Raw genomic sequence first — 13,273 nt, 5'->3', positions numbered from 1 at the left:
AGTTCTACTATGAGATTTAAAATGTAGTTAAATATACGCTGAAGGTTTACAGATGGATTAATATATAAAAAAAAAAAAAAAAGTAAAATATATCAAGGAAGAGACATCGTACATTGCCGTATCCATCATTTCTACAAATAAAAAGCATTATTGCTACTGAACTTACTATGAAATAAAAACCCCACAATGTAAAGAGGTGTTGCTTTGTGTGTGATTCGTTTTGGAATAAATTATCACGTGTATGTACGACGTGCAAAACTGCGGGTGAAGCTCTGATGATAAAAACGCAGTTTTCACTTACTGCAGAGTGTGAAAGAAAAGAACAGCTTATTAAACCAACTATCAGTTACAGAAAACGTGGGTGGATAGCTGTCAGGCTCATATGATACAGCAAACAAATGGGTTTTGTTCAAAAGAGAGATCCTGAAAACATAATGTTAAAATGTATTCACTTTTTGTTCTTTTATTTTAACGGAGCAGGAGATGGGCTACATTTTCCATCACCTCTAAAAGTGATGGAGGGAGAGAGAAGTAAGGAAATGGGGGGGAGAAAGAGTGGACGTCGGAAAGAAAAGGAGGATGGTACAGAGAGATAGAGGAAGGCAAAATGGGAAGGTATAAGTAAGTCAGAGGAGATCTGCTGGGTGCAAGGCAGAAAAAACAGAGAGAGAGGAGCAGGGAGTCAGGAGGGGAAGGAGAACGGTATTAATGTTAGGAGGATAAGGGAAAGAGTATGAAATTAAGAGAACCGTATGGATTTAAGAGGAGAAGGAGAACAGTACAGGGTCAGAAGAAGAAGGATAGCAGTATGGAGCCAGGAGAAGAAGAAACGTACAGAGTCAGGAGGAGGAGAACAGTTTGGAATCTGGAGGAGAAGGAGAACAGTAAAGAGTGAGGAGGAGAAGGAGAACAGTACAGAGTCAGGAGGAGAAGGTAGAAGAGTATGAAATCAAGAAAACAGTATGAATTTAGGAGGAGCATGAGAACAGTATGGAACCAGGAGGAGAAGGAAAACAGTTTGGAGTCAGGAGGAGAAGAAGAGCAGAATGGAGTCAGGAGGAGAAGGAGAACAGTACAGAGTCAGCAGAAGAAGGCGAAGAGTAAAAAAAAAAAAAAAAAAAAAAAAAATCAAGAAAACAATATGGATTCAGGATGAGAAGGAGAACAGTATGGAGCCAGGAGGAGAAGAAAAACAGTTTGGAGTGAGGAGGCAAAGAACATCAAAATGAAGTCAGGAGGAGAAGGGGAACAGTACAGAGTCAGGAGAAGAAGAGCAGAATGGAGTCAGGAGAAGAAGGAGAACAGTATGGAGCCAGGAGGAGAAGGAGAACAGTATGGAGCCAGGAGGAGAAGCAAAACAGTTTGGAGTCAGGAGGAGAAGAGCAGAATGGAGTCAGGAGGAGAAGGAGAACATTAAGGAGCCAGGAGGAGAGAGAAAATGGTTTGGAGTGAGGAGGAGAAGAAGATCAGAATGGAGTCAGGAGGAGAAGGAGAAGAGTAAAAAAATCAAGACAACAGTATGGATTCAAGAGGAGAAGGAGAACAGTATGGAGTCAGGAGGAGAAGAGCAGAATGGAGTCAGGAGGAGAAGGAGAACAGTATGCAGTCAGGAGAAGAAGAGCAGAATGCAGTCAGGAGGAGAAGGAGAACAGTACAGAGTCAGAAGTAGAACAGAATGGAGCCAGGAGGAGAAGGAGAAGAGTATAAAAGCAAGAAAACAGTATGGATGCAGGAGGAGAAGGAGAATAGTATGGAGCCAGGAGGAGAATGAAAACAGTTTGGAGCCAGGAGAAGATAGAGAACAGTATGGAGTCAGGAGGAGAAGAGCAGAATGGAGTCAGAAGGAGAAGGAGAACAGTATAGAATCTGGAGGAGGAGAAGAGTATGAAATCAAGAGAACAGTATGGATTCAGGAGGAGAAGGAGAAGAGTACAAAGTAAGACGGAGAAGGAGAACAATATGAAATCAGGAGAAGAAAGCAAGCAATTAGGAATCAGGAGGAAAAGAGAACAGTACAGAGCCAGGAGGCGATAGAGAACAATACATAGTCTGGAGGGGAAGCAGAACAGTACAGAGCCAGAAGGAGAAGAGTAGGAAGAAAGACATAGAAATAGAACAATATAGAATCAGGAGAAGGAAGCGAACAGCTAGGAATCAGGAGGAGAAGAAGAACACTACAGAGTCAGGAGGAGACGGAGAACAGTATGGAGTCTGGAGGAGAAGGGTAACTGTATGGAGCCAGGAGGAGAAGTACAGAGATAGGGAAAATAGAATGAGATGAAGTAAGGGGGTTAGAAAGTGAGATCAAGGATTTAAAAATAGGAGACTAATAGTAGAGATAAAGACAAACACAGAAAGGGAAGGAAGAATATAGAAAGTGAGTAGGTAGCGTAAGCGATATAATGTGGCCAGTAGCACTGGGGAAGAGGTGAGAACAAAAGGAGAAAGGGAGACTGGGAGGGAGAGAGAGAGAGAGAGAGACAGAGAGAGAGTGACAGAGAGAGAGAGACAGAGAGAGAGAGAGAGACAGAGAGAGACAGAGAGAGAGACAGAGAGAGACAGAGAGAGAGAGAGACAGAGAGAGTGACAGAGAGAGAGACAGAGAGAGAGAGAGAGAGAGAGAGTGACAGAGAGAGAGACAGAGAGAGAGACAGAGAGAGTGACAGAGGGAGAGAGTAACAGAGAGAGAGAGAGACAGAGAGAGAGAGAGAGAGAGAGAGAGACAGAGAGAGAAAGAGACAGAGAGAGAGAGTGACAGAGAGAGAGAGAGTGACAGAGAGAGAAAGTGACTGAGAGAGAGAGAGACAGAGAGAGAGAGAGACAGAGAGAGAGAGAGACAGAGAGAGAGAGAAAGAGACAGAGAGAGAGAGAGAGAGACAGAGAGAGAGAGAGACAGAGAAAGAAAGAGACAGAGAGAGAGAGAGTGACAGAGAGAGAAAGAGACAGAGAGAGAGAGAGTGACAGAGAGAGAAAGAGACAGAGAGAGAGAGAGTGACAGAGAGAGAAAGAGACAGAGAGAGAGAGTGACAGAGAGAGACAGAGAGAGAGAGAGACAGAGAGAGACAGAGAGAGAGAGAGAGAGAGAGAGAGTGACAGAGAGAGAAAGAGACAGAGAGAGAGAGAGTGACAGAGAGAGAAAGAGACAGAGAGAGAGAGTGACAGAGAGAGACAGAGAGAGAGAGAGACAGAGAGAGACAGAGAGAGAGAGAGAGAGAGAGAGAGTGACAGAGAGAGAAAGTGACAGAGAGAGAGAGAGAGAGAGAGAGAGCGAGAGTGACAGAGAGAGACAGACAGAGAGAGAGAGAGAGAAAGAAAGAGAGAAGAACGTTGAGTGATAAAGTCTAGAAAATGAAATAGCACTTCTGTATATACTTCTACATTCCTTATTCTGATAATTCCCCCTATAATACTTTATTCCTTAGATTCCCATCAATGCAAATGACATAATCTGTTTGCGTTCCTCCCATACATAGACTGCTCTGGATGGTGAAGGGTGCTCTGTGCGATCTGTACTGATTTTATTTTGTGCATCTATTCTATTTCCTGTTAAGGAATACAGCTTCTAATTGAATCCAGTGTAATTTACAGCTCTCGGTAAGACGAGATTAAAGGCGTCATCTCTATTTGTGCGTCTCCTGGATGTGCTAACATGAAAGGTGGAATGTTCTGCCACACATCACAGGCAGAATGGGGATGGGTGGGCGATAATACAGGAATACAGATATTGACACAAAGAATGTCTCCTAACACCAGCTTATACTCAAAGTATCACCACAATGTACTTTCTTTAGGTCATTTTTGTGTTGAAAAAGTTGAAGATCAGTTTTGTCTATATTTTGATTATTGTATTTCATATACAGATTTTTAAGTTCTCCCTCTAGTGGTCATCTGTAAATCTATCCCATTTTGAATCCCTGCTTAATGACAGCTGATGTTGGCTTAGATATTTGAAGTGACCATAAACAGCCCAATCCTCCCCCCAATCTGACTCTCCGATGAGGATCAGGCCACCCTTCTCATGTTGATCCTTATTCTCAAAGAAAAATCTCTCTACAATCTCCTTTTTTTTTTCTTTTGTGTGACGCATTTTGAAGATGGATAAGCTGCCTTTTCACACCACTGCTTAAAATGACCCTCTCACCCCAGGGTCACTTGTAAATAAAGCCCATCCTGTAGAAGGAGAGGCTATGTACCTACCGGTACCTTTCTGGCAACCAATGTGTTAAAACAGCACTGCTTTGCTGTTCCTTGACTGCTGCATATATTCACCACGTCTGGGTAGGTCACATATTTGCACCCCCTCCGCATGTCGTGGTTCCTCCCACCAGCACAGACATCCTGTAGTATACCAGCCGAAGGAAGAAACCACAGCATGCGGTGGGGGAGCAGATATTTGACACACTGGGAAGAGTCGAATACCTGCAGCAGATGGGTGAGGGAAAAGAAGAGGCTGGAAATGTAAGTATATAGGCCCTATATTCTCAAGCCCCAGGTAAAGCTTGATTAATGGCATATTCATATGGGAGGTCGCAAGAACTGAAAACCCCATATGCACCCCGCTCCCCACACAAATCCCCCCAAATCACCACTCCTAGCACACCTCCCCAACTTTGCCCTCCTAGAACATTTCTTACCTCCTGCTGCCCCCCAAATTTCCTTTCTCAACACAAATCCCCCCCCCCATCTCCTTGTGGTGCCCCCGCACCTCAGATGATACCACAGTGCCCCTCCTGCCAACGCCTTGTCTTGGCCCTGTCCAGATGCAAAACGAAGTCTAGATCCCATTTGGAATGCGCCCTAATCAGTAACACTTTACGGGCATGTTCACACACACTTGGATCACCCACGAACACGCTACAACTGCATGCATTGCACGTGCTTGTGGGTCGCTTGCAAAGCGGCTCCATTTACTTGAGTGGCCCGCGATCAGTGGGTGATAGGGGGTGGGTATAATTTCTGCAGCAAAGCATCACATACACAGCATGTGTACACCACTGGCCTCTGCAGCTAAATGGGGATCGGTCGGGGGGTGGTAAGATCACGGCTCAACCACGAGTGTTTTCCACCCCTCAACCACTAGTGTGAATGAGCCCTTAAAAGCATTGCACTAAGTAGGCCATTGAAAAAAGCATCACAAAAAAAAAGCGTTTTCGGCGTTTTCAGCAAAACAGCACCCACCACGCCGCTCGCTATGTGCATTATGATGCTGTACTGCAGGGGCATTGGCGGAAACTGTGCAAGTGCATTGGGGTTGCATTCTAAGTCATTGGCACTGTAGTGCATGTTCTACCATGCGTTAACATGCATTGCGGTCAAAGGCCACCAGGGGGTGAATGTGCCCTTTAAGTTGCTGCAGAGTCTCTTCTCTATTCTCTAGTTAATTGAAGCAGTGAAAGAAATGTGGAGCCCTGCGGATTGCTGCCCACTCTTTGGACAGAAGGGCGATAACAGAACGCTCTCGTTGGAGCTGGAACACACACACACACGCACACATTGTGGGGGCGGATGCTGCTTGTACGGCGAGTCCTGCAGCCACGTCCGCCTTGGGTTTCAGTAGAAAACCATATCCAGGCACTCTGAGACTCGCAGAACAGCTGCTGCCTCGGAGATGGGGACATCGGGGGTCTCTGATTGATGAGCAGAGACAACGGCCTCAGCTGTGGATGCTGATTCCTCCCCCACCCAAGTCCAGCACGCCAACATATCACAGTGGCAATAAAAAATACTTCGGGGCATATTAGTAACATTCTCTGCTTTTACTATCGCTAAACATTCACTGGCGGTGAATTAATACACATGCCTCAGAAACATTGACCTGTAGTAAATGTTTAGTGAATGTCAGATTTGCTGCTTTATATCCTAAAGTAGATGTAAACCCTAACTGCCATTTTATAGTTTGCTAAAGTATATCTGCACTAACTGCCATTTTTTAGTTTGCTAAATTGTATCAGAACTAACTGCCATTTTTTTAAATAAAATACTTCTTTTAACCTTTTTTGTATTCTTAATTGCATCTCAGTGCTACTGATCTCCTGCAGCCCTTTTGCAGCCACTTATCCATTTACATGCACTCCAGTGATGGCTGCATGCCATTTCTCAGGACGGGTTTCCTGATGGTGACAACTGTGGACCACGCCTGCCTGAATTATGATGTATTAAATCGGAAGCCCATGTGACAACGCAAGAGCACATGTGGGATACAGGCAGGGCCCCTGATAAGGCAGTACAGCCGGCCCTCCTGTACTGGGCCCGGGCCCCATCAGTTGAAAAGGGAGGCCCAGGCACCTGCTGAGCAGGAAGGCCTGCTGTACTGCCCTATTGCAGATACCAGTCCTCTTCTGCTTCCCCCTGCAGTGCTTCTGGCTTCTCCTCCTCTTTCTCCCTCCGGCTTCACTGCAGGGGGATTGGTTCAAGTACATGCACCCCCTTCCATTTGCTGTCCAGGTCCCTCTTTCCTCCACAGCGCTTCCGGCTTCCCTCCTGCCTCTCCTGCCAACAGATGCTACAGGCACACAGGGGGATGCTTTCGGGATGGAGGGCAGGAGAAGGGTCCGGTAAATATATAATTTATTGGCCCCTTCAATTCCTGAATGAACACAGTGAGTGATCAGTATCAATCACTCCTGTGTCCATTCATCACTCAAGCATAGTAAACTGTGTTTACTATGATTTAGTTTGTGAATGAGCAAGAAGCCTCAGAGCGCTTCCAATTCGTTCATCTGTGCAGATGAGGCTACAGAGAAAGGGAATGATACATCTATGCCCTTAGTCACTTCCGGCCCGGGGAGGGGGGGCTGTCAGGTAAGCTGTATGGGGCTCCGTGATTTCTAACAGCAGCCCTGGATACAAATACAGTGCGTTGTCACCCTATAGAAGGAAGTGCTTTAATAAGGACCTTCATAGCAGAATCACCAGGTGTTATTTTAATGAAAATGACAAGAGCGCCCCCTGTACTTCATCATTGTTGGTTTCCTTTACAGCTGGGGCCTGTTGAGTTACCTATTGGCATCCCTTGAGGACTCTAGCTATGAGATCTCCCCCATGTAGTTTCTGTCTTTGCTCCTCCCACTTTAGGCTTTTTTTTACTCCCCCTCCATATTTTAAAGTAAAAGTAAATAAAAATAAATGAGCAGGTAGGGTGGCTTTCCCATTCAGGCAGCTAAGGCAGGTGTGCAGACCAGGTAACACAGAGTAGAGATCTCACCGTTCTTGACCATCATCTCATTTATGGAACATCAAAACTCAAAGTAATTCCTATGAGATAACTAACAACATGCAGCTCAATCTCTCAATGGCAAAAGGATTTTAATTTCCCGTGAAGCCCAAGACTTTTTTTCCAGTTATCACTAAAATCAGTAGCGTCACTTTTGTGTGGATGGACCCATTTGAGCTATAATGGAGGAAGCCATACGTTGACTCGTGTGCTGCATACTAGTTCAAAGGGATGCAAATGGCCACCAAATGCCATCAAAAGTAACCATAGATAAAACTAAGAAGAACCTGAAGAAATGCCTAATTTAATACGCCTCATATGTCCATAAATTGACTTATGTGCTGCGTGCTTGTTCAAGGACAATGACTCAGTGAATTGGTTCAGATTTATAGCTTCATCCCAAAAGTAGCGTCACTTGAGTCAAGGAGTGGCCGCTTCCATCGCAGCCTAATCGCAGAAGTATATTAGTGGGTGATGGATTCCATTTAAATGCATACGGTGTACTTAGTTTCTATACACCCCGCAGAGTTTAACCCCTTGGTCACATTATTGGCATGGCTAAGTCCCAAAACCGATCTCTCACCAGATTCCTTCAATCTTTTTGTACGTTGGCAGTGAATGTTCTCTGTCTGCTCCCGGGTCTGCTCTCTTGCCATTGCGAGCCATCGAGGGTTTCAGCCACCCTCCTATATGATGAATTATAAAAAAAATATTGCTAATACTGGACAGCCCATCGGTGAGCATATGGCCCCATCTCATGGCTGAAATCTCAGGGGTAGAAATCTTATGCCTGAAATCAAAGCTGTATAATCCTTTGCCCAAGTCTCCAGCTAAAACTAAAACACCAGCTATGTTTTATTCCCTACTCAGATATCTAATCCCTTGACAACATGAGATTAACCACTTCTTGATCGATACCTCCCATGCTACACTTGGTATCAGTTGTCAACAAGGAGTTAATACCGTGCGACGAGGGAGATATAAATCCCCCATGAGGTCAGCCCCTGTATTATATATGAACCATTTTAAGTCACGTTAGACCAAGACCAATCACTGATCACCGCAAATCAGTGATTGGCAGCGAAGATGAAGTTTAAAAGGTTTATTTTTGCAAACAGTGACCATTGGCACCTCATTAAGGCTTTAAAGAATACCGCCTGACAGGATATTAAATTGGATAATAGTTTTATCTATGGTTACTTTTAATTCCAAGTGGTGATCAAATTGCACCCCATGCAGGCTTTCCAGAGTGCCACCTGGCAGCATAACAAGATTTATTTTGGCAAACGGTGACCATTGGCACCTCAGTAAGGCTTTAAAGAATACCGCCTGACAGGATATTAAATTGGATCATAGTTTTATCTATGGTTACTTTTAATTCCAAGTGGTGACCAATTTGCACCCCATGCAGGCTTTACAGCGTGCCACCTGGCAGCATATTAAATAACGTATTTCTTCAGGTTCTTCTTGGTTTTATCTAGGGTTACTTTTGATTCCAACTGGTGGTGACCATTTGCACCCTATGCTGGCTTTCAAAAGTGCCATCTGGCAGCATATTAAATGAGGTATTTCCTCAGGTTCTTCTTAGTTTTATTTATGTTTTTTTTTTTTTATTATGAATGGTGACCATTTGAACCCCAAAAAGACTTTCCGGAGTGCTGCAGGGTAGCATATTAAATTAGGTATTTCTTCAGGTTCTTCTTATTTGTATCCATTTATAAATTGATCCAATTTTATTTCAATGTCAGTTGGTAACCAACTTGCACCCCCATGTAGGCTTTCCTCAGGTCCTTCGTAGTTGTGTCTATGATTACTTTTGATTCCAGTTGTTTCTCTAACGCTTAACTCCTTCGCTTCTATAGAGAGACTGCAACAGCCTACAGCCCATTACCATTTTTCATCCTCATAGCTCTTGGAGATGTCAACCCATTAATACCATGTAATTCCTCTAAAACCAACCACTGCTTTCTTTTAGAGCACTCGATCACTCTCTTAACCTCTTCATCACCATAGCTCCAGGTTAAAGTAACCTACGTATTACTCTAATCCTGTTGTGTAATGCATCATATAGACCTCACTGGCGTAATTGTCTTTCATCAGCAGTACATTTCCACAGACTAAGATCTATACTTTAAACTTCATCACCCTTAAATGGGCTCTTCAAATTCAACCCCTTCTTTACAAAAACTCTGAATATCCTAAACATATCTAGAAAAAAAAATCTCATTCACTTTTCTTTTGTAGCACCAAAACTGGCTTCTAAGCTATTTTCAGAAGATCAATGCCAACCAAGCCTTTTTTTTTTTGTAATAGCCATCAAGACAGGTTAACAATTAAATAGCTATCAAAGTTCCTTAAATAAGGTTAACAATAAAGCAGAAACTGCAGTGGCACCCTAACAGCCAATTATAATCTTTCTCCAGTCTTATTAAACACCGCAGTTGGGTTGGCTGCCATGAGTTCTTTGCACACAATCATGGATCCTTGCATGGTCATAACTCAGTACATCGGTGAAAAATTCTACTAGTAGTCAACCTTATTAAAGCCATTTAAAATGGGATAAATGGATAAATTGTATGAGTGCACTTAGGTGTGCTTTTTGTGGCGAGGCTGAAATAAAAAAAGTTAGACTTTCATTCCATAATCATGCACCCTCTTAAGCGGAAGAAAAAAAAAATTAAAGGCGCAATCCAAATGCAGGCTCAGTTGGGGTCCCTCCCTTCCCACCAGTTTCCTTTGTTCTTCCATAAACGTGAAAGTCTTTGATACTTCAGAAGTAACTTTTCTTCACTATTCGTTAACAAAAATGTTATTTTATTTCCAAAACATCATTCTTGCCTCTCCTGGTCTCTTCTCAGTTTGCTGTACACTCATACCCTTACATAACTATCATTGAAGTTTATTGTCCATCAACTCTTACCCTTCCCTGCCCCACCTACATCCAGCATCTCCAGGTTCCCCACCCTGAACCAATCATTATGGGCTCATCGAACCAACAAAAACAGACCACTGTTTCCAGATATTTCCACCTCTCGTTGTTCCAACTATGTTATGGTATTATTAAAAGCTGAAGAGCAGGCTTGTTTTATAAGGTCGAGGAGCAATGTGGTGAGTCCAGGGGCCATCAACCACCAGTCATCCATCATTGTTCTGCCTGCCTCTAACTACCGAAAGATGGAACTTGTTCTCTCGTTGTGGCTAGGCATAATTTTTACGCTTTACACTTCCTTATTAAATCAACCCTTTGCAGGTGTACTATACAGTACTCTCAGCACAGCTATTTTTAGTTGTTGATGTTTCGTGACGTCACTAGGACAGGATGTGTTAGTCTTTTACCATCACTTAATGATTCATGTGCAAGGACTAGAATACGAAGCCTGATCCCCTTTACTGCAGCGGTTTAGAGTCATAACGGGGTTTACATCACCTCCTTCTCTCAAACAAGTTCCTTAAATTTACCAACAATAAATCACAAGAATCTTTGGCATCTTTGACAACTTTTGAAGGTTGCATTGGTCTCTTAGACCCTCCAGATGAAAAAGATGAGCTTTACCAGATCTATAGTCATAGAAGAGGTGATTGCTATGGATGAGGGAACATTCCGAAACATGAAAACTTAAAAAGCAGCTCTTAGAAGAGAACGAGGGAGACAGCTGATGGTTCCACACCCCTCCTGTACTCAACGATGGCGTACATAGTAATAATGACAAGATAGGTCCAACACACACAGTCTAGACTTAATATTTTAGTAAATGAAAGACTCAATCTTTGAATGTCTTATGGTTCTTAAGACAGGAAGATATCATTTACAGTCATCTTTTTTTTTTGGGAGGGGTATATATTTATATATGACATCTCAAGACTGGAAGTCATCTTCTCTTTGGATGAATATATAGTTATACATGATATCTCACATCAAGCCCAGATTGTGTATTGTGATATATTTCAAGAAGGTATCACGTCAAGCCCAAATTGTGTATCGGGGTCTGCCTGGTCATTGGCCAACATTTTTCTTAAGGATCAATGGCTTAATGTTTCCTAATTTAGCCTTGCAAAACATCATTTAAAGCTTAGCTTAACGCTTTTAAAGTATAGAGTTGTAGACATGATTTTAAGGTAGTTTAAGAAGAATAAAAAACTTACCATAAGCCTCCCCGGTGATGGAAGTGACTGGAGCCATCTTGCTGGCTCCGCTGTCCAAGGTGCTGAATCCTCTCCCTTTGCTGATGCTGCTCTTACTGTTTCTCTGGTAGGAAACCTTGGAAAATGGCAGTGAGAGAGAGAGAGATAGCGAGAGAGAGGAAAAAAAAAAATATCTGACGGTATCCAGCAATCTCAATGTGAGGAGGGGCTGATGGCTTCCTCTAAGCTGACTGCAGCTCACCTCCTGCTCTGCTGTCCTCCCAGTCTGTCCGCTCCAGCTGCAGACACGGCTGCTGGCCAAATTGACGCAATGCTGACGCTACAAGCCTGGAACCAGCTCCTTCCTCCCCCTTTTTTCTCTCCAGAGAGCTGGAGGATGCTCATCAATTCTTATAACTACAAGAGATTCACTGCCTTGGATACAGACAGCCCTGGATCCAAAATGGTTAACACAACCCTCGTCTCAGACATAAAGAAAGGCAGATTTGTGCAAATTTCTGCCAGTCCTGATCTGATTCATGGCTGTGTATGTACTGTATGGAATGACATAGCAATAGGGATGTATAGGACCACACCGGCTGGAGATCAGGTCCTGCTGTGCTCCACAAACAATGGACCATGGAGGCTTTCCTTTTTTAGATTTGATCAAGTCTAGAGTTTGCTAATTAGATGTGGTAATTTTCCGGAATTTGGTTTTACAACTAAACAGAATTAATATAATAAAAAAAATTGTAATAACAAATATATATATATATATATATATATATATATATATATATATATATATATATATATATATTAGTAGTAATAATAATCATAATCATCATAAATAATATATATATATATATATATATATATATATATATATATTTATGGGGGTTCTTCAAAAAGTTTCCTCACTTTTTAAACTTTACTAAATATAAAAAAGTGCAGAAACTTCTTGAAGACCCTTTATATATATATATATATATATATATATATATATATATATATATATATATATATATGTATATAGATAGATAGATAGATAGATCGATCGATCTATCTATCTGACAGGAAGTGTCTTAAAAGGGGACATTTATGGCAGCATCAATAAGGATTACTTCAATGAGAGCTTTAAAAATATATATATATATATATATATATATATATATTTTTAGGAATTACAGTAACATGTTTAAAGCTTTTAAGGGTTTTTATGGTTAAGTTTAATTATAAATCAATGCAAATTATATTTTATATACCGGTATATATATATATATATATATATATATATATATATATATATATATATATATATATATATATATATATATATATATATTATATTATATTATATTATAATAAAATTATATAATTCTATAATAATTTTATAAAAATAATTTGCAGTGATTTTTAATTAAACATTACAACTAAAACACACACACACACATATATATATATATATATATATATATATATATATATATATATATATATATATATATATATATATATATATAATAGTATCTATCTATCTATATAAGTTTTAGTCATAATGTTTAATTATAAATCATTGCAAATTATTTTTATAATATTATTATAGAATTGTATTATAAAATATATATATAGTTTGTTTTTTGTTTTTTTCTGCAGTTGCCGTTAAAATTAATCTATGGTGATCCTAACATTAAGGTCCTTTTTAAGGCACTTTCTGTAACAGAGTGTACAGATTGACAGAGTGACAACGTTCTTTCCCTGTCCCTTAATTTTGCCTCTGTGTTGTCACCCTGTCACACAGGCTGCAAGTAGTCATTCAAATATGCATTACGCAGGCAGAATCCGCTTTTGTTGCCATTAGGGAACACGCCATGCGGCCATCGCTCAAGCGTCTGTAATCAGGAACTGGCTGCAAAGAGGCTGCAGGAAATTAGTTAC

General features: G+C 41.4%; 1 protein-coding gene across 1 annotated transcript in view; it reads right to left on the bottom strand.

Moving 5' to 3' along the window:
* Positions 1 to 11,744, bottom strand: part of SYT4 (synaptotagmin 4) — a 65,822-nt gene extending 54,078 nt beyond the window's left edge. Inside the window, exon 1 of the mRNA XM_077463086.1 lies at positions 11,357 to 11,744. Coding sequence (XP_077319212.1) covers positions 11,357 to 11,393 — 37 coding nt within the window. The 5' untranslated portion in view covers positions 11,394 to 11,744. The remainder of the gene's footprint in view (positions 1 to 11,356) is intronic.
* Between the last annotated feature and the right edge of the window lie 1,529 nt (positions 11,745 to 13,273).

Source organism: Lithobates pipiens, unplaced genomic scaffold, assembly GCF_037356315.1.
Source record: "Lithobates pipiens isolate NorthernLeopardFrog02 unplaced genomic scaffold, aLitPip1_a1.2 Scaffold_3, whole genome shotgun sequence".
NCBI lineage: Eukaryota > Metazoa > Chordata > Amphibia > Anura > Ranidae > Lithobates > Lithobates pipiens.
This window is presented reverse-complemented; position numbering and strand designations above follow the sequence as displayed.